This window comes from Contarinia nasturtii, unplaced genomic scaffold (assembly GCF_009176525.2).
Source record: "Contarinia nasturtii isolate CC-2019 unplaced genomic scaffold, AAFC_CNas_1.1 Cnas_scaffold_1240, whole genome shotgun sequence".
NCBI lineage: Eukaryota > Metazoa > Arthropoda > Insecta > Diptera > Cecidomyiidae > Contarinia > Contarinia nasturtii.
This window is the reverse complement of record NW_022198581.1, coordinates 5,876,966-5,897,591: the sequence shown is the minus strand read 5'-3', so window position 1 is coordinate 5,897,591 and position 20,626 is coordinate 5,876,966. Positions and strand designations below refer to the sequence as shown.

Here is a 20,626-nt window from a genome sequence, read left to right as displayed (position 1 = left end):
AAAAATATATCCAAATATAAAAAAAATGTATTCATTTGTACAACCCTGATAGTCGACTGACAGTTCTTGAAAAGCGTTCAAACTAAACGCTTAAAGAAAAACTTAAAAACTGAACTTAATTTCAACAGTAATAGAAAGCTTTCGCATAAACATAATAAGCCGTTTCGACATGTACTTTTGAGGCTTGACTGTCATTGAAAAACAAAATATTGTGAACGTGAAAATTCATTTCACAAAAAGATCGGATTTTACTGAATGAATAATAATATCTAAATATATAAATAATGATAATTTAAATGAAAATAAAATCTTTGCTTCTACCATCGTCAACATTTCAATGCGCCTATAGCCGACTGGTGTTCAAACCAAATGTAACTAATAAGCTGAATAGACGAATTCATTGGGAAATCTTATACTTGCCAAACGCCACAATTTACAGTTATTTGCACCTTTAGAAACATATACGCGATTTGCTGAAAAGTCTAATTTTTTTTTAAGGTAAACGAAAAGTTTTTGAATTTTCCTAAAATTTTATTCCTTCACGTTTCAATATAATTTTTTCTTCTATAGGATTTCTTAAAAAATTAAGACTAATGTTAAAAAAGAAAAAAAATTATCACAAATTTCGTTATATTTTTGCATTTCATCAAAACAAATTCAAATTTCAAAACCTTTCGATCATTCAAAGTTAAACAGAAAACTGTTTACATACAAGAAAATTGTAATAGTTCAAAATTTCAATCGGCTTTGGTTTAAGAAAATGAAAACTTTTCACTTGGCTGTTCTGCCTTACAAGCATCATCTTCTGTCCGATGTTTTATATTTTGCTGTTTGGCAGCTTAACGCGCACTTTTCACTGATATTCTAAATTTCCCATTAGAAAAAGATGGACAACGATGAACCATATGGTTGATGAAGTAAAAAATGTACAATAATACTTCTTTTTTTCCATGTAATCCTTACAAATCTTTGCTTAAAAAACTAAATAATACTTAAACGAAAAGAAAAACCATTTAATGAATAAAACAATAAAAAAAAAATTGCGTATAGTTCCTAATAAATTTTTGTTACAAAAATTTTCTCACTTAATCCAAGTATTGAGCAATGTCATGCACAAAAATCGTACTCAGTCCGAAAAAAAATTTAATCGGAATACGTGATGGATAATTTATTTCTATTTCGAAGTTTGATTGGAAATATTCTTCATTTGGCACAAAATAGTGTGTCTTCTTCGATTAAATGTTGTTGGACTAACTTTTTAGAGTTAAAGTCAACGCTGAGCTCATTTCGGTGTTCCATCGATTTAAAAAAAAATCGTGGCATTTTTGTTTATGTGTGTGCGAAAAAACATGTATGAACCTTATGTGATTTATGGAATTATGTTTAAATGCGTACAAAGTTCGATTTGACCAACGTAAGAAATCAATGCTTCGTCATGGCTGTTCAACGTATGCGTCGCGTGTTTTTATTTATCGCCTAGGAGGATCACAATTTGCAATCATCGTAAAATATGGACGATCCACGATTTGCGATATCGGCATACTCGCGCTTTGGTGCACATAATTTATGTGAAAATTCCGTATTTCGTTTTCTAAAATACAGAGAGATAGACAAAAAATAAACATAAACACATATTAAATATTCAGCGCACGAACGATTCGAACGAAACAGTAAACAAATAGTGAAATACTAACTCTCTAGATGGCATCTGCATTGTTTCGACTACAATCGATTTCACATACAAATGATCATTACACCAGAATAGACAGAGTGAACGCGGTTCCAATACATTCATTTCATGTGTCCAATTCAATTCAACTTTGCGAATATTGTCGCCCAGATCGTGCGGATTTGGTATAACAATTTGATATTTTGAACCATGTTCTAAACGCGCAGTACCTTTGGTCAAATCAATACCGCGCAATGCTCCTCGATCCGAATAAATGGAAGCGGTCATGTAGCCTTGCACCCATCGTTCAGCTTGCCGTGGTTTCGCCAACTCGATTGTGAATCGATAGTGTCGCTCTATTGAATGCAAATGAAGTAATAAATGAATGATTGAACGACTGAATATGTAATAAGGTAATTTGCATCCAACACTTACGGCAGAATGGATACTCTTTTCCAGTAGCCAAAAAATATTTGCCTGGTGCTACCGACACATTTTCTGGTTGATCGTTACGATCCGATGGAATGACTTCATTTTCAGATGAATTGAATGTTTGAATCTTTGGCAATGTTGCGTGATAGCCCATAATTGCGCAATTTCCTGTATTACATTTGAAACAACGTCCCAACAAAAAGTGCTGATACGATGGACAACGATGCGCTGAATTAAAAAAAAAAGTAACAAAAGATTATTCGTAGTTGCACGTTACAAAATTGTGTATGCGATGTACTTACCAACATAGGGACATTTTCCATTTATGCTATCAATAAATAGTTTGATAGCTCTGACATGATTGCATGCCAAAAGTACGCGTGAAGCCTCTTCGATGCCATCTTTTATCAAAGTCAATGGTATAAGTGTTCCACCTTCTTGTGACAGTGCACATCCCGGTTGCTCCTTACCGTTATTTGGGTAAAAGTCAATATGGCCGCAGGCTTGTGACATGCCATAACCTGGTATCTCCAGTAAAAAGAAACTTCGTGCGTCGGTATGAATCACATCAACAAATGTGGCATCTGTTACGAAAATCATATAAATTAAGTACCGGTTTTATCGGTGGTTCTTTATCAGTAATTTAAAAATAAAATTGTTGATCAAAATTACCAGATGGGTCAAGTCTAACTTGTGGTCCCATTCCCTGTAAATATCCAAAGAATATCAATCGTTATTTTTGAATACTGATTGTGATTTATCGAGTGACAATAAATACTCAACCTGAAAATATGGTTCAGCTGGATCAAGTCCGGTAATGCGGCCAATGCCTTGTATACGTTCAGCTGCATATCCAGCCGTATGCGCACCCAATGAATGACCAATTAAATGCACATCTTCTGGCCGTAAATCGTGCTCTTGTTGCAATTTCTTAATCAAATATGCTATTTCTAATCCAACTAATCGTGTATTTGCCGTGGCCTAAAATTGAATGTCAAATGCATTTTATTCAATTTGCAGTCACGTACAAAACAAAATAAATTAAAATTGATTATTTTCTTTCAATTTTTTACCTGTGTGTATAATGGTAACGAACCACCAGCCCAATCAACGACAATCACGTTTAAGTTCTTGCGCATTATCAGTTCATCACGCATTTCAGATACCCAATTCGAAAGCGGTGTATCGATAAAACCATGAATAATGAACTTGGTTAACCATTTTGGATTAAAATTGGTCTTCTTGATTCCCTCTTTGTCATCGGCCACAAGAAGTTGACCTTCAATTGGATTTTTCTCCGTGTACAAGATGAATCGAGTGTTAATGACACTACGTGGCAATGGGAATACATTGAATGGTCGATGGATTAAATGATACCATTCACGAGTAATATTCAAACATCCAATTTCACCATAGCATCTGGTTTCATTCTCAACTGTAAAAGCACAAGCAAAAAAAAATCAGACAAACGATAAGAGACGGATCCACATGAAATAAATCGTGGTCAGACGAATAAATGAAAAAATGTCAGACAAAATGTACGTCAAACAAGAATGTAAAAAAATGCATTTAAAATACCTGTTCTCATTTAGTATGTGTTGCATTTACGCAAAAAAAATATGCGTGGACGAAGGAGAGAAGAAGAAAAAAGTGTTCTATTGAAAACAACAACAAAATGTTGAATTCCTTTGAGTACAATAAAATTGAATATCAACCCTGCATTGAATTCTAGTTCAAGAGAAACCAATTAATTTCATTTGCATTGAACTGATAATTCTGATATTGAATCAAGACAAAGTACGAGTTTTTGACGTCTCATAACGGAGCTTCCAATCGTAATTGGTAACCTTGATTCGAATCGACATTGACTGTGGAACCATGTTTCAGGCAATCCATCACATTTCGTGCTTATCATATTTAACCTTTTGCTTCAATCGACAATGCTTTCTCTACAATATCTTCTTTCAACTTGCTCTTTAAAAGAATTTTATAGTGAACATTGAATTAAATTATTCTTGAGCTAAATTGAAAGAAATATTAAAATCACTTTCATAAGCAATTATGAATTACAAGAGAGAAAGAACACGATTTTAATATAGTGGTTGACATTTAGCATAAATTGTTACATGAAAATTGTATTTAAAATTGCTCGTGATTCGAAAAAAAGCATACGTCGATTATAATTTTTCATATCGCCATTTTAAAAAGCTCAATAGAGTGATAGTAGAACGGCCTTACGCCAGATGATATAATCGGCAAATGCATATGTTATTTTTTTTCTTCTTCTTCTCTCGCTTTCTATGTATTTATCTTTTGTCGTCATTCGATTTGATTATGAAATGTTTTGATAAATATTTGCGAAAATACACACCCTGTCCGCCTGACGCAAGGTCAATGCCTAATCACTTTTAATTAGAAAATAATTAGCGAATGATTGAAAATGTCTGCAAACAAAAGCAACAAACAATTGGAAAACTTCGAGTAGTTTCGATGTGTTTTCTTCTTTCTGTTTCATTGGACTTTTTTTCTTCTTCTTTTGCCGTTTATATTTGCATTTGCGTTGCAAGAGCCAAAAATCAAGGCTGTCCATATTTTTTTTTCGTCTCTGTTTCTCTTGGCGCAACCAAGAGATAATAGCCAATAAATAGAGAAATTTTTTTTATTGAATATGGTATGCAATAGTGTGGTGCCCTTGATGGGAACACTATTGTCTGTAAATTTCACGTGATGGACACATTAACGATTATAAATTAAATGATTTATTGATAAATATCTCTGAACAATTTTTTTTTGTTGTTTTTACATATATAAAAAAAAAAAATTGCCGGGCGAATGTAACAATTCTGGTTTTGTTATTTGTTTTTCTACTAATTTAATAATGTATATACTAATATTTTGATATTAAAATGATCTCGTACTTCACGTGTGACTTTTTGAGATGTTGATGATTTATTGATGTTTTTCGTGAGTTAAATTCAACGAACACAAAAGCAAAATTATAATAAAGCAAATAGCAATAGCCCGATTGAAAATGAAATCAGGTTTGTTACCATCTACTACAGAGTAGGAGTCGCAGCTAAAGTCGATAACGGTGTGGAAAAAAAATGCGTGACTCTCGAATTTATATATCGAGTGAAACTTGACACATTATTTATGATTATTTTTTTTAAGGTGATTGACCCGAACACAGGCACTTGTAATCGCTTGGTTTTTCTTGTTTTCCACGTCTTTCGATTGTATCGCCTAGCAATCGTGTTCAATAGATAAATACCAAGCCTTTTTTTCTTTCTCTTGTCTAAACATAATAACGATTAGAATGTTGTTTAATCGGCTAATGAAGTTGGGTGTTATTTCCAATTATTTTGCAATTAGAATTTCCGATTGTACAGGTTTACGGAAATTTATAATCCAAATTAAGCAATTAATTTTGGATATTACTGAATTAATGAATGTTGAGATCGATCATCTTCGCTTCATTCTTCTAACTGGCGGATTTTGTTTTTTTTTTATTGAGAGAAGTGTATTTATTTTTAGGTTAATGCGATAAATCTGCAACAACTAGACAGATACATCAAAGACATCGACAATAAAATCATTTACATGCTAGCGCAATGTATTGATTCAAAAATGAGAACAATGTCAACTAGTTGCATAGTAACTCTCTGTGTGTGACATTTTTCAGTGTTTTTCATTGGAAAAAATTCACTGTATAAAAAATTACAGAAAAAGACTTAATATACACTGCCAGTCTTTGGCCGTATGTCTTGATGTGAAAAAAGTGGAGGAACAAACTAGTGTTCAAATGAAATGGGAATTTTAAAGATTGATAATGATGATCCCTTAAAACCTATTTTGATTTTTGAGAATTTTTGATTCAATCGAATTCAATTCAGCCCCAAAAATTTACTTTTGCACAAAGACCACTGAAGAATGATGAATAAATACCTATATTCTACTATATATATTTCTATGTTTAATAAAATCAACTACGTTTTACATTAAGCAAAAATATCATGAGCACTTTCAATGCACAATCACATGTGTGCGTACAATAAATTATTTATTTTTTTAAATAGTTTTTCGAAATTCTGCACTCACAATGTCCGCCGTGAAGTTAAAATTACGAAACTTTCAACTTACAACAACAACAAATGAGCAACAACAAAAAATATTGTGAAGTTAACGAAATGATGAATGACAAAAAAGAAACAGATCGCAGTGAAAAATTAGAATTGACTTACATGGTAGCCACGGTAGATTTACGTCAATTTCGATCGGCAGTTTGTCGGCGCGAGCCCAATTCAATGCCGCATCTATTGGTCCAGCGCGAGCAACTACCACAAACAGCGCCAAACCAACTAAACAGTAACATACAACTAGACCAGCATTAAATGTCATCGTCAAGACTGCGTCTGAAATACATCGATTAATATAAGTTTAATTGAGTTGTTTCGCAAAAAAAAAAAAAAAAAATTGAACGATTTACAATCGATAACAATTCTTTTTACATGATCAATGAAATCTTCGCTATTAGTGACGTTGTTGTGGTTGCCGATATATCGTGAATTTCCATGATATGTAGTAATCACACAGAAACAACCAGAAAATGAAAAATAAGAAATTATACCATGTTGTACCTTGAACGTTCGTGATGCCCATTGATGGACACATTTTCTTTTCTTGCCAATTCTGTGTGTGTGATTTTTTTTTTCGTTTTTGAAAGTCATTGATCGCATTTCAAAAATGAAGATATACACACAAAATATGCGAAATACCATCGCAAATTACCAACTCTTTAACACTCGCATGCATCATGCTTTTTGGCATGCGCTCAATTTATTAACGATAATAAAATATATTATTGCTTTTTTTAACAGCATGCATTTTTCATGCTCATTTGATTTGACATCATTGCGAAAACAAAAAAACAAATCTCAGTTCATTAGAAGCCATGTTTTATATGCTTAAATTCTTCAACCACTTTTAATTTCAAGTTATTGCAGGTATCTATAGAATGATACTTCAAACAACTATATAAGTCAAGTATGTGCTTACGAAAAAAAAAAGAATCAATTAAATTTTCTAGTGCTTTCTGAAGCATTCATTTATCAATTTTTCATTGCTTTATATTTGAAATAGCAAATACTTTTAAAGCGGTGAAGAGAGGGAGAGAGAGATGTAATATTTGAAGAGTAAAAACAACAAATTCCAAAGTACAAAGAGCAAATAGTGTTTTGGTTATGCAAAAGGGATGTATGTATTTGTTGCTTTTGTGACAAATGAATCTTATGCGGATCCATCTACCTATAATCTTCACGTGTGTTCAAAATGTTCATTTCTAAATCACTTTGAAAGTGCTCCATTTCAATCTCATATTACTCAAAATCCGGAAAAACTCGTGCAGATCATGTTTTGATATGATATATTAAATATTTTTTATATGTATATTTTTAAATAATGCGGTACAATTGGTTAAATAATTCGGACTTTATTGCACATTCGGAGTGAAAACAATGCGAATTAATTTTCACTTCACTTCCGTTTGCAATGATCTTTTGCTTGTCATTTTTCTCTACAATTGTTTTAATTTAATGGTTTTCGTATTACTCGACGATTTTGATATCGCATCGCGTCATTTGGTCATATCGGCGAACATGCGTGTCACATTATGTGAGCTCAGCAGCAACGGTAGCGACAGCCATAACAACAACAACAACACTAACAAAAATGTGTACAATATAATAAAATAGACGGATAATTGAGCTAGCGTATAATGATTGTACAGAAATGAAACCGACATTTCTTTGGCAATGCGCTCTCAGAGAGCCAACAACAACAACAAAAATTAAATGAAATGTAAACAAAACCAGAAAATTTTCTTTAATGGCCCGTCGATGAAGCATTCAAAAATAAAAAAATAAATGAAAAGAAGAAACGAAGGCAACAAGATCGTGCGCGCATTTTAAGCTAAAAAACGTTAATTTATTGGACTGCAAAGCAGGTACCGTTACTCTTTGATAGGTAGCGAGAGGAAAAATGATTTTTTTTTTCGCTTTTAATTCGTTAATCTGCCTGAAATAATGAAAAACATAGCTGTGAACGAAGGTGTAAATGTAACGCATTTATTCGTTTTTGGATTTCAATTTGTGAACGGAATAATGTATTTTATTTTCGGGTTTTTGACATTTGATGCATGAAAACCGAAAAAGCCGAAAGCGAAGAAATTTGGTTTTGTTTTGTTTGGCCAATCATTGGCAACACAATCTATTGCCGGAGTCGCCGCGCACAAAAGCGAAACGAAAATGGAGAAAGAGAAGAAGAAAAGAAAAAAAAGCGATTTAAATTGATGCATGCAATAAAAGTAAAAATAAAAACCAAAATAAATGCGCACACAGAATATGACACTATAACGTAACATTTCGTTTTGATTCTTGCCGATTTACGATTGTTCGTTATACTATAATTGCCATTAAGAGAAATTATCACGCACAAGATGAAAACAATGTATGAAATATTTAGAAAGTTTTTGATCACCGTGCATTGTGCACGCTTTTTTCTCGTTTGAATCGTAATCGCTTTTTGAGAGATTACGGAACAATTTTTCTTTTATGGCCAATTTTATATTTTGTCCTACTTTGAATAAACTATCTAAACAGCAGCTGAAAGCTTTGAGCAAACAGGCTTTGAAGCGATAAGCATATTTTACACAAACACACACATATATATATATTGAATAGGTCAAAAGATCGTTCAGTCGCTTGGAAACGAAATCAACCTAAATTGAATTTGAAAGCAGATGCACCATGCACGGAGGCTCGTATGACATTTAAACCCCCAAAAATGGATATAGTAAAGGTTGCCATGCAAAATATCATTACTAAATTACAAAATCTCATTGGCATCGTGTTGACGCTTTTTCCTCGCCGAATTTCTTCGTTTCCCGTATCCAACGATAAAGATCACAGAATCGTGAATCGTGTTTAAATAGATGAGTAATCAATTTCCGACCGATGTCACATGCTTAAATGTACTGTACATATTGTAAGGGACCAAACTGGAGAGAAATAGAGAGAGAGAGAAGGAAAGAAAGGAAAAAACAACAATCCGGAAATTTCCGAAGTTGCAGTCGATGTCAGTGATCGGAAATCTAAAGTCATCGCTACTATTCAAACAATATGTGAAATTGTTTGGCAATAGGCACGCGATCTCTTTGAATCCATAATTTCTGACGAGGAAGTTGTTTTGTTTTTAAAGCACATTAATGTTGTGGTATGATCGTACCATACATGGTAACATTTTGGTCCAAAACATAGAAACCATTTGCGAAACTGAATTTTTGTGAATTGTCCCTGCACCGGAAATCATTATATGGTATGAAATAATACTGTGTGTGTGTTACACAGGTGAATTACGATTAACCGACGACATCGTTGAATGGCTTTTTTGTTTGTCTAATGTCAAATGCGTGAGTTATTAACAAAAATCTACCGATTTGGATCAATTAAATGCTATTTACACAATTTTATGCCGGTATGCGTGTGTATCTAGCTAGCGTTAAATGACTGTCATCGTTGAAAGAAAACAAAATAAATCTTGTAACAATAAATTCCATTCGAATGAAGTATGAGAACCAGAATGAAATCATGCATTCATTTCAACAACATAATCAACTCACGCAATTGAGCCAATTGTAACACCTGAAGCGAGTTTAATTTTGTTTGTTCATCTTGTTCGTTTTCTTAGTTTTTTGCAACTTCCTTTTCGGTCGCATCAAACTCAAAGTCAAAGCAAATTAAAAGACTCATTGAAAATTACGAGATTTTGAAGTAAAAATATTTTCGTTGTTGATTAATTTGTTTGCTCTTCAATTCTCACATCTATGTAGACCACTTAAATGCACAATGGTTCAAATATATACATATAAATACATAAATGGATGGTCATTTCGAACAAAAAGGTAACAAGCAACAGCAAAATCCATAATTTTAAAATGATCATCGGGCTCGAGCCAACACAAAAAAGTGTGACATTCAATAATCGCGTCTTAGATGTTGGAATTGATGGTGTTGCCTTTGGAATATCAAGGAAAATAGAATCTCCAATTCAATTGAATTTGTTTTGTATTGAACAGAACTGAACTGTAGTGAACCGAGAGAATGTGGTCTCGAACCGAAGTTGGCGCTCGAAGTAAATTTAAGAGAAAAAAAAAATTCATCGAGAAGGCGTCGTTTCATATGCATTTTCAATTCGAGTTAACAGGTCTGTAGAAATTGCAAAAATGCAATACCATTGTTTGTTTGGCTGTTGCCATTTTGGTATTGGGCCTTTCCATCAATGGGTTCTCGTTGTGCATGTGACAACATGGGCGCAACAATTTACGGTATGCTTTGCGAAAAGTGGTTAATCTTCAACTCGATGGTAAAAATAACCGTTGTGATATTGCAACATTTGAACGCCATAAAAAGACATTCAAATGGGTACACAGAAAATTCTAGAAAACCGCATAAAAAAATGTATTTTTCAGTGGATTTTTCCCACTTTATTGATTGAAATGCGCGAGCTTACCAATGCTCTCTCGGCACACGTGCATTCAATCGATATGCTATCGGTATGTTATGCTTGGCACAAGTACAACTAGTAAATTGCTTAAGTTAATGGCACGAATCAAACATTTGTTTTCGATATGGTTCTTGTTTTTTTTCGTTGGTTCTATCAATTTTCAATCAGAAAAAATCACAATTATTTAATAAACGTTGACTACTGTAAGCCAAATCATTTTGTACGGAGTGAATTAAGTAAATATTCGATCATTTGATAATAAATTTTTTTTTGCGGATTATGCAACTCAAACTAGTGGTGTGAACAAAAACCTATCGATGTTTTTTTATCGCTAAAATGTAGATAGCATTGCTAAATCGTTGTTTTGTTGCCAATGCTCATGGTGTGCACGAAATTTATTGATGAAGCAACAAACAAAAAATGTGCTTCATGATCGCTTTGCTTGACTTATTGAGCTGAACTAAGACTCAAATATAGTATTTGTTGCAGATCAATTGTTCTGTTGCGAGTCTTAGTAAGTGTTATCGTCAAGTGTAAAAATGTTTGCGTTATTGTTAAACGATGGTTTTTTTTCATCTTGCTTTATATACATTGACCGGTTTGTCATTTAATGTCACTGCACGTAAAGAGCAAGTCACATTAAGTGCATAAATCAATTATGGTTAAAGCACACCATTGCCGCTTGCCAATCATGCTTATTAACCAGTCGATAATTCTAGAAGAAATGATTTTCCAATTTTCCTAGACTATCGTACAGCTCAATGGTCATAGGCATATTTAAAATATGTGTGCGATTTTGCATGTACACAGCTGTATATGTGTTAAGCTCACCACCATCATTGTCGTCGTCAACGTTGTTGGTCATCGAAATTGAGATCGTGTCGGCTTGCCTGAGAGCTCACTAATCAATAAGCTTGCATTTGTACCAAAATGTGATGTTATGTATTTGCGCACGCATTTTTCATTTCGACGAGATCAAATAAAAACTAGATAAACGAGTAGTAAATAGTTATATGTGTATGGACATTGGAATTTGTGTTGTATATTGTGGCCTCGCCAAGCTGAGAACTAACCAGTGAGATTATCGCCAGAAGTTCAGAGGCTGCAAACAACATAAGAGAAAAGTAAAGACAAAAATCAAAGTGAAAAGCAATCGAAGTAAAAATAAACATTATGTATAATATACACAAAACTGTTAATGTACGCACGCCACCACATACACAGCAGTAGATTAAGTGGCAGGGGAATTGTACATAGCGTGTTTATGCAAAAGTGTCCATTTGCGATTGCAATTCAATTTAAAATTGAAAAATGCACAAAAAGAAGTAAAAGTCAACAAATTCGTTTAAATTAGTTCATCGAGTAGTTTTCGAGCAAAATTTGCTCACCTACCACTGCTATGTTTGACAAGAGAAATATTTTAGGGTTTTTGACGAGAGAAAATCACCTAACTCCCAGGAATGAACAACCAACGACTCAATTTACCCCTTGGATCGACATCGTCCGAAGCAATGTTCATCGTTGAAAATATTCCATTCGCCATTTGATTCTCTCGATTCGATCATATTGTGTAAAAAACGATATTTAACAATGAAAACGGGCCCTTACACCATTTTTTGATGTATCTTGTCAATCATAAAAAACATCACACACACACACAAACACCTCTAACGCGTTGGTGCAAACAGGCCAATAACACATTTCTTAGAAAGTGAATTAAAGTATGTTAATCACTTTGCCATTTGCTTACCATGCTTAACGTTCCCATTTATTCAACAGCGACCAAATTATTTGTGAAAATATGCCGCAATTGGTGGGATCAAGAAAATTTTCCGAAATTAATAACCTGAACGCAACATAGCAAAAAAAAACATACAACATTATAAAATGCCGACTCGAAATTGCATGTTTAAAAATAAACTGCCTGCAAATTGCGACGACGAGATGAAACTCAAGCATAAATACATACATTATTACCATAGATCGATTTAAATAATATGAATTTTAATATTAATATTGTCACAGATTTGATTTTTCTCTGTAAGCCAAAAAATGGATCGGCTCTGAGATTTGTCAAGCGTTCGATAAAAAAAAATAGTAAGTGTGCTGCGACATACATATGCATGCATGTGATAAGATTATTATTAATATTTTCTTGTGATCGAAATTACACAAAAAAACAACCATAATCTAATGTCAATCGAATACATCAATAATGATGATTATCTAATACAATGCGGCAATTGTATTGCATCACACACAAATGCTGTTGTTACCATTTGATGGTTTCTTTCTGCTTTTTCGCTTCTTTTTTCTTTTCTTTCTTCTTGTGATTTTTATGTGCAACATATTAGAGGCTTTCTTTCTAAATTACAAATGTTAAACTGAGATTTAAAACGCAAAATACAACAAGACTACACAAGAAATATATCCCATGTTAACCAAGATCTCATTGCGATCTCTCAGTGGTTTTTTTCTATGGTATTGACGCTTATTGCAGCTGTGCTCTCCACATGCGAACATTATTTCTGTTAAATTTTCCCGATAGAAGCCAGGTAAATAGCATAAATAAAGTACTTTGTACTGTGTGGCTTTGGTTGACACAAACACACACACACACCTACATACACTCTCTGTTTACGATAAAATATTCCGATAACAGTGATCGCAGTCGTTTAAGTGATTTATTCAATAAAAATAATATATACACACGACTTACAGAAAAAAACAACCAAACAACGAAAAGGGAAAACTTAGCACATTTGTTGGTTTTTTTTTTCGTTTCATAACGGTTCTTTTTTTTAATCTCCCGATGGACTTTTGAATATTTTTTACACGTGCTTAACGGCATTATTCTCTTCGTCGTACCTTTTATTAGTCATTGTGTGATTGGAATGCATCGCGCATAGTTTCACTTACATGTTCATTTATGGTGTATGTGTGTCTGTTTTTCTTGATTTTGTTTTGCTTTTTTTGGGTACAAAGGCTTGGCCTGTTGATCACAACGATTGATTTTGATAAATAGTAATCTTATTTTTCCTACATATGATCACATTGTGAACTTTGAGTTCATTCCCACGCTGATGAATTTATGCATCGATGTCGGACGATGATTAGCTAAATGCCAAATTTAGCCGGACTTACTTGTATTTCCGCTTTAAAAATAAAAACTTTAAAAGAAACACAATCGAACGAAATGAAAGTAACGTAATGAGTAGACACAATCATCGTTTAGTCGAATTATGTTGAATTTTCGTAACGTGTAGCGATCGAGCCCACCTCTCCGAACAAAAAAAATCTATTTATAAAACAATTAATGGTATTTCCCAAATGTATTGATCAAAAATATGGGCTCAACATGCTATTTGATTTACGATAATGTACATCATTTAACAACCACCACTCAAACAACAACCACATCAACATATTGATAACGCCAATTCGCCAGCATTAATTTTTATTAATAGATTTAGTTATGAAAAATGGTTCATACACATGTTGCTTTAAATAGTCAGTGAAAATCGACACAGATTAGCTCATGGATACAAGCTTTTTTTTTTTAAAAGTAACAAAAAATGAATGCATTTCATGGCTGTTACATGGCAAAATAAAAAAAACTCTCACCAAAAATTGCATCGTAAAATTAAAAAGCAACAAAAAGGAACCAAACACGAATTTGTGGCGTATGGTAAAATGGAATAACAGGGCTATTACAAACATTTTGTTAATGACGGCCATTAACACTTCAATAAAAAAAATTGCTTCTGTATTTCATGTTGGAGAGCTCTATCGATTAGCCGTATCTTTGACTCAAGATCATTTTATGGCTTGATACATGCATGTGTGCATGTATAAATTGTTCCCCATTTGCTTGTGAATATTGTTCACTTTGTTATTATAATTGTGATTGTTAGTGTTTTGTTTAAAAATTTTGCTGTGTTTATGGCAAATAATAATTCAATTAAAGCGATTTGTGCAATGTTTTTATTTGTCATGATTCAATTATGAATAACACCGAAATTATGTTGTTCAGTTTTATTGAAGCTATCATTTCCTTTTTTGTTAAAAATTAAATTGCTCGAAGAAATAGATTCCGTTCGGTAGTGATTGTGTTTATCAATTTGATTTTTTTTTCGTTTGTTGTTCATCAATAATTCATATTAATACATGAAATTTATGTGCGATGCGTACTAGTAACTATTTTCTTTCAATATATGTACGTGTTTCAAATTACCTCATGTCTATGTATATTGAGTGTTGAATTGTAGATATTTATGCGTGAGATATTGGTACTACTTTGAAATTGTTGTTGTTACTGATTATAGTGATTGACGTGCGTGCATGTCGGAATGTGTGAAATACACACGAGATGAAGCCAAAGGTTAAGGATTATGTTCTTAAAGATCTAATCATTTCCCTGCAACAATAATAACCGGCTGATCAGGCATATACGAATTTCAAAAAAAAATATTGTCAGGGGCAATCACAGTTATGCGAACAGCACTTTATATTATGATATGTTTTCTTTCATTCTAATGCTCGGAATAGTGAGTCGACGATCAGAAAAAAAAAAGAATTGACTTTCTTCTGTTATTTTTTCAGCCTGTGCCACGAGCTCATTTTTCCCTGGATTAATTTTTAAATTTAATTTGATGATTTGTATTTTTTGCAGCTTAAAAATTACCGAGTTTTCGTTGTGAATGCAATTCAACCGATATACATATCATATTTTTTTGTTCAGTGCGATGTTGCTTGTTGATTACGCGTTCAACATGTGAAATCGGCTGAAAGTTGCACGATATCGAATTCGAAAGAAAACAGAAAAAAAAACACATTTCAAAGAAGCAGCAGAAAGAGATGCAATGAGTTCAAAGCCAAATTGTATTGAAACATGACGAATTTAACAATGCATACATATTCGAAAATTTAAAAGAGACAGAAACAGAGACAGAGATAGAAAGAGAGTGACCAAGTGAGACAGAGTAAGAAAGAAAAAAAACCGCGCAAACAAACATATGATCGAAGCTGGCCACATGATTGTTAACACGGTGTTGTTCGCAATGCTGTTAACGATTGGTCGTAACTTTTTCGGGTGCTTTTATTTCATTTATTTGCCCGTGTGTATTATATTTATTTTTTCACGTGAAATTATGTTGGCATTTGCTGCATTGAATACTTGTGTGCAATCTGCGGAAAGCACATATTTGAATATACAAAAAAAGCGTATAAAACGAACGCAGCTCTTTACGAGCATCGTTCATATCGTGTATATATATTTATGTTTATATACCTTTCTTTTTCATTTGAATCGGCCGTGCACAACTTCTTTTGGACGAAAATTGAAAATGAAACAGAAAAAAAAAATGAAATAAAATAATATAATATATAGTACAACAACAACAAAAAAAACGCCAGACAATTAAAACTGAACGTCGTACACCCATACATTCGAGAAAAAAAAACTTTAATCCAATCATATGCAGTTTTATTGAAAATAAAATATATGCGCGATGATTGTGCAAACATTTCACACTCTTTTCAATTTGAATTCATATTCTGAAATGAGGACCGACCCGCAATGAATATTACGAACGAAAGAAATTTCTTTCTTCAACTTAGTTTCGAAGGAAATGAATGTAAGCGACTAAAAGGCCAAGCAAAAAGGTCTAATTTCTTTTTCATCAACATTCCAATTGAAGCAATGTTGTAATAATGAATGTTTTACGGTTAGTTTCTTGTAAAGTAGACAGAGGAAAAAATTTATATATATCTACTGTGGCCACGAAGCCACGGAAAGTCAAGAAGATCAACTTTTCAACCGGAAAACGATGAAACAACGAAACGATGACAACGACAACAATCACATCCATTGTTAATTCATAACATTTTTCAAACTTAATAATACACAAAAATTTAGAACTAAAACCGTTAATACATTAGTCAAAACACTTTTCAAGAAAATTAACTATTGATGAAAAAAAATAATATGTGGAAAAAGTGATCACACCTTTTTATTTCAATGTATTGAACATAACAAATATTGTTGAAAACAATGCTGCTTGTTTGAATGGTCGCGGCAATAGATTTCACTTTTACGTTAACTTTTTAAATTATCAACTGTTTTTTAAGTTTTTATACGCGGAGCGAAAAAAATCGTACGTCTTATTTTTCTAATGATCAATTTTTCTTAAATATTTTGTGCTGTTTTTTATGACAGAATAGTTTGCTGTTATCAGTAACACATTCGCCGTTCAACTGTTACGAAATCCGCGGAAACATGATGTTTTCTTTAGTTTTAAAATTTTTAGCGTGATGATTCACTGAATAAATTAAGAGTCGTTGATAAAGTTATATATAAATTTTTTTTTATTTGTTATCGAAATCGGTTTAATTTTGCACACCGATTATATGGTAAAACGGTTTCGATTTGCTCTTGTATTTCAACCAAATGTTCAATGAAAATGAATGAGTTTGTGAACGAGCGCTGTGCTATGTGATAATGTCTTGCGTGCGATTAACGTTACAACCTTGCAAGGACTAAACACAGAAATTTTTATAAACAACGATATATACTACAAACCGTACGCGACAATGGAAACCAACAACAAATACGGCTGCGGCAATAACAGGTACACCTCTGTGTATTTTATGTAAAAGTGTTCGAAAAAGAGACCATAATACATTCACAATTCCAGACAACACACAATTCGGAAAAAATCGCTCCATCACACCAGCTTACGCACGCTCACTCGATTCACCATACACCAACACATAAAGCCCAGACACTTAGGCCCAGACCGATGATGAACATTTGATCGCTACAGCTGCTGATGTTGCTGCTATGACAATATTTATATGTATTTTCGTTTCATAGCGAAGGCGCACATCATACAACGTTTGCTTATTGCCGTCATTTCTTTTCATCAAATACAATTTAAGTTTGCGTTTAAATACATGCTGAACATGCACAAAACTTTGGAACGATTAACACTCGCTTGATTGTCGCTGCTGCAATAAATTAAAATCGCCATATCACTCTTAAATGAAGTCATTTTTTTTGTTATTATTTTGAAGCATCATGAAATTTAATTTATGATCAGGCAAAAAAAATAGATATTAAATTTAAACATTTCAGACGGCGACCAAAAAAAAGATTATCCAATCAAATTGGATTTGACCAAATCTGAAAAATATCACTGCTCAACAATTAAAAACCACATCATTTTTTTTTTTACAAAATATATAAAAAGCTATTGGATTTTGTGATGCGTGTATACTCCATGATTAAAATTCTTACCATTTCAAATACTCGAAATTTATTACAACATCAACTGCTATGAACCAATCGAACCTACTAGATTTAACAAATATAGAAAGTAAGCTGATTTGACTCCAGACGCTGGTTAGTGTTAATGAAAGCTCGTATGTGTGCGTGTTCTCTCTCTCTCTCTCTGTTGATCGGTTCGAATGTACACAATGATCATCCATCGAACCGATGAGCAATACAATGGCGCTTTGCGCATTAAGCTACAGCAAGTGCCGTATCCGAACTTCGGATTCCGAAGTGATCTGTTTCGGTTTAAATACACTCATGGAAGGAGAAAGGCATACCAGCAAGAAAATAAAGAAAACCAAACAAACAGAAGGAAATTTTTTTAATACATCTACGAGGTGGTATGCACTCTACAATACAATTCCCTACATATCATCGTTATAACGCAGTTCATATTGTTGGATTCGAATGAGCATACAAGAAGCGGTAGATAATATGTTTGGTAAAATTTCACATAATTCCAATGTAATAGTTGTGTATACACAATCATTTATGATAATATGCCGTCTGCGTTTGTTTGTGAACTGGATGACGCGGCGTGCAAGTTACCAGCTAACACATATCATCTGCACAATATCAACCACATCATTGTCTAGTTAAAAAGAATGTGACATTACATTAATAAAGATAGCTATATGAAGAGAAATTTATGAGAAAATCTGTATTAAAATCCAAGCGCCACTTACATCATTTGGTTACCATTTTATGCATTTGAATATTCTGTATGTGTCAAATTCACTCTACATAAGTCCATTGGCCCCACCAATAATATTGGCAATAATCTCTTCTTCTCCATATGTCGATTTAAGATTATGCACTTGGCCGTATAACCAGAAATTGATCTCTTCCGTGAGCCGAGTGACCATTGCCACTCAATTGGTGGTATTGTTTCATTATTGCCGATATCGTTCAATTGAAATCGGCTCAATTAACAATCGTTCACTTTTTTCTTCATCTTCTACTTTAAGTGTTTGTCAATAATTTGCCATTGGCAAAATAAATTAACGAAATAGAGAGAAAAGCGCGCACCGTCAAAATTCAGTATGCATTCTAACGATTTGCAAAATTATGCATCAATCAAATTGAAATAAAATTTTAGTTAAAAACAATGTCAACGTGCAACGTGATCATACTATTTCAATCGTCGCCTCGGCGATGTCAAAGATTGTTATTTGAATTTGGCGCACTTGATATGGATAAAAAATGGCTTAAGCTTAAAAAAAGCATTTAAATTAGAACATGAGCCAATCATATGAAGACGCTTCATTCATTCAAAATATAAATATGAAGGTTTATGTTTACACATATGTTTTTCGTACGTTTAATTTTAAGTTTAAATTTTGTACGCACATGCATTGAATCGTTCATTAAATGCGCGCACACACACACGTAGTGCTTACTGTTTCATCGTGTACCGTTTTATTTATCGATCAAAGATTGCATTCGCCTAATGTGTAGTTTGATGTCTTGTGGTAATCATACGTGATCCGTGATTCGAATACATTACCATTGAGCGTGCTGCGTTCAATATGCTCATTTTTTTAAAAATGGATTTAAGCTAATTTCATTGACATTGTTTATTCATTTTTTTTTCGCTATTCGTTTTGAGTTGATCGTCGTTTATATGTGGCTTATTAGTAGTAAAAAAAAGAGATTTTGCATTTCGATTGATTTCATTAATTTTTTGTGAATGGTTTTTGGTTTTGGTGTCTGCTTTAAGATTGCATAAATTATCAGCAAATGTGACCATTTGATAAGAAATTATTCAGATACAGAATTTTCGAGATGGTTAACAATGTCAAATCTAATGGATCGGTCATTGGAAAAACAGCCATGTGTTTGCCACCATAAAATAATATACAAGGCGTTAATCAATTAAAAGAATGGCATTTGCTGTGCCTTTGGATTGAATTTAACGATGATAAATATAGCTTGTTTGATCTATTAATATAATAATAAAAACATTTGACATATAGCGAAATGCCTTCCGCCATTTCCACAACGCTTAATTCAACTTTTGCAAAATTGATGTGTTCATGCCGTTTATTCATGCGTATTTCATTTCGATGAAGCATTCAATCACAATGAGTGAATATCGCATTTATTTTTGGATTTTGATTCTGATTATCTAAATGAGTAGCCTATTTTTAGATCGATATAATTTTTGTGGACAGAAAACGAACAACACACGATCGATTTGCGATGTCACCAATCTTGTTTTTGGCCTATCGGCATTCGTACCATTTCGAATCCATTGAAACCGGCACAATTTAATCTTAAGCTTAACATACATACGGTGTACATACACACATCGACAATATTTTTTTCATATTATTTTGAAAATATACGGTTTAGAGCAACAACGACAACACAACCATTTCACAGTTCGCACATTTTCCGCTATCTAATTTGTACATGGTTATCGATCCGTTCGTCCGTCCGTTCGTTTGGTCGTCCGCAATCTCTTTCTCTTTTTTCTTCTCTTTTTGCATTCGTTATGGCGCTGTTTTATGCACAAATCATATCTACATTGAGATACTGCATTTTGCACTTATTATCTCGTCAACGTGTATTCAAATGGAACTTACTACGTACAAGCAGTGAAGAAATGAAACTGCAAAAAAAAAAAAACA

At 33.1% G+C, this 20,626-nt stretch overlaps 1 protein-coding gene across 3 annotated transcripts; it reads right to left on the bottom strand.

Moving 5' to 3' along the window:
- Positions 1-542: 542 nt before the first annotated feature.
- Positions 543-17,208, bottom strand: LOC116345322 (pancreatic triacylglycerol lipase-like). 3 transcript variants are annotated; one of them, XM_031774580.1, is made up of 9 exons: positions 16,668-17,208; positions 6,343-6,513; positions 3,175-3,536; positions 2,885-3,082; positions 2,774-2,807; positions 2,404-2,685; positions 2,105-2,329; positions 1,695-2,025; positions 543-1,591 (listed from the first exon to the last, which is right to left on the bottom strand). In XM_031774580.1, the coding sequence occupies exons 2-9, from the start codon at positions 6,497-6,499 to the stop codon at positions 1,486-1,488; spliced, it is 1,695 nt and encodes a 564-aa protein (XP_031630440.1). In that variant the 5' UTR covers positions 6,500-6,513; positions 16,668-17,208; the 3' UTR covers positions 543-1,485. The 3 variants fall into 3 exon arrangements, with proteins under 3 accessions (XP_031630440.1, XP_031630439.1, XP_031630441.1); XM_031774579.1 differs by lacking the exon at positions 16,668-17,208 and adding an exon at positions 15,951-15,984; XM_031774581.1 differs by lacking the exon at positions 16,668-17,208 and adding an exon at positions 14,895-14,914.
- Positions 17,209-20,626: the final 3,418 nt, after the last annotated feature.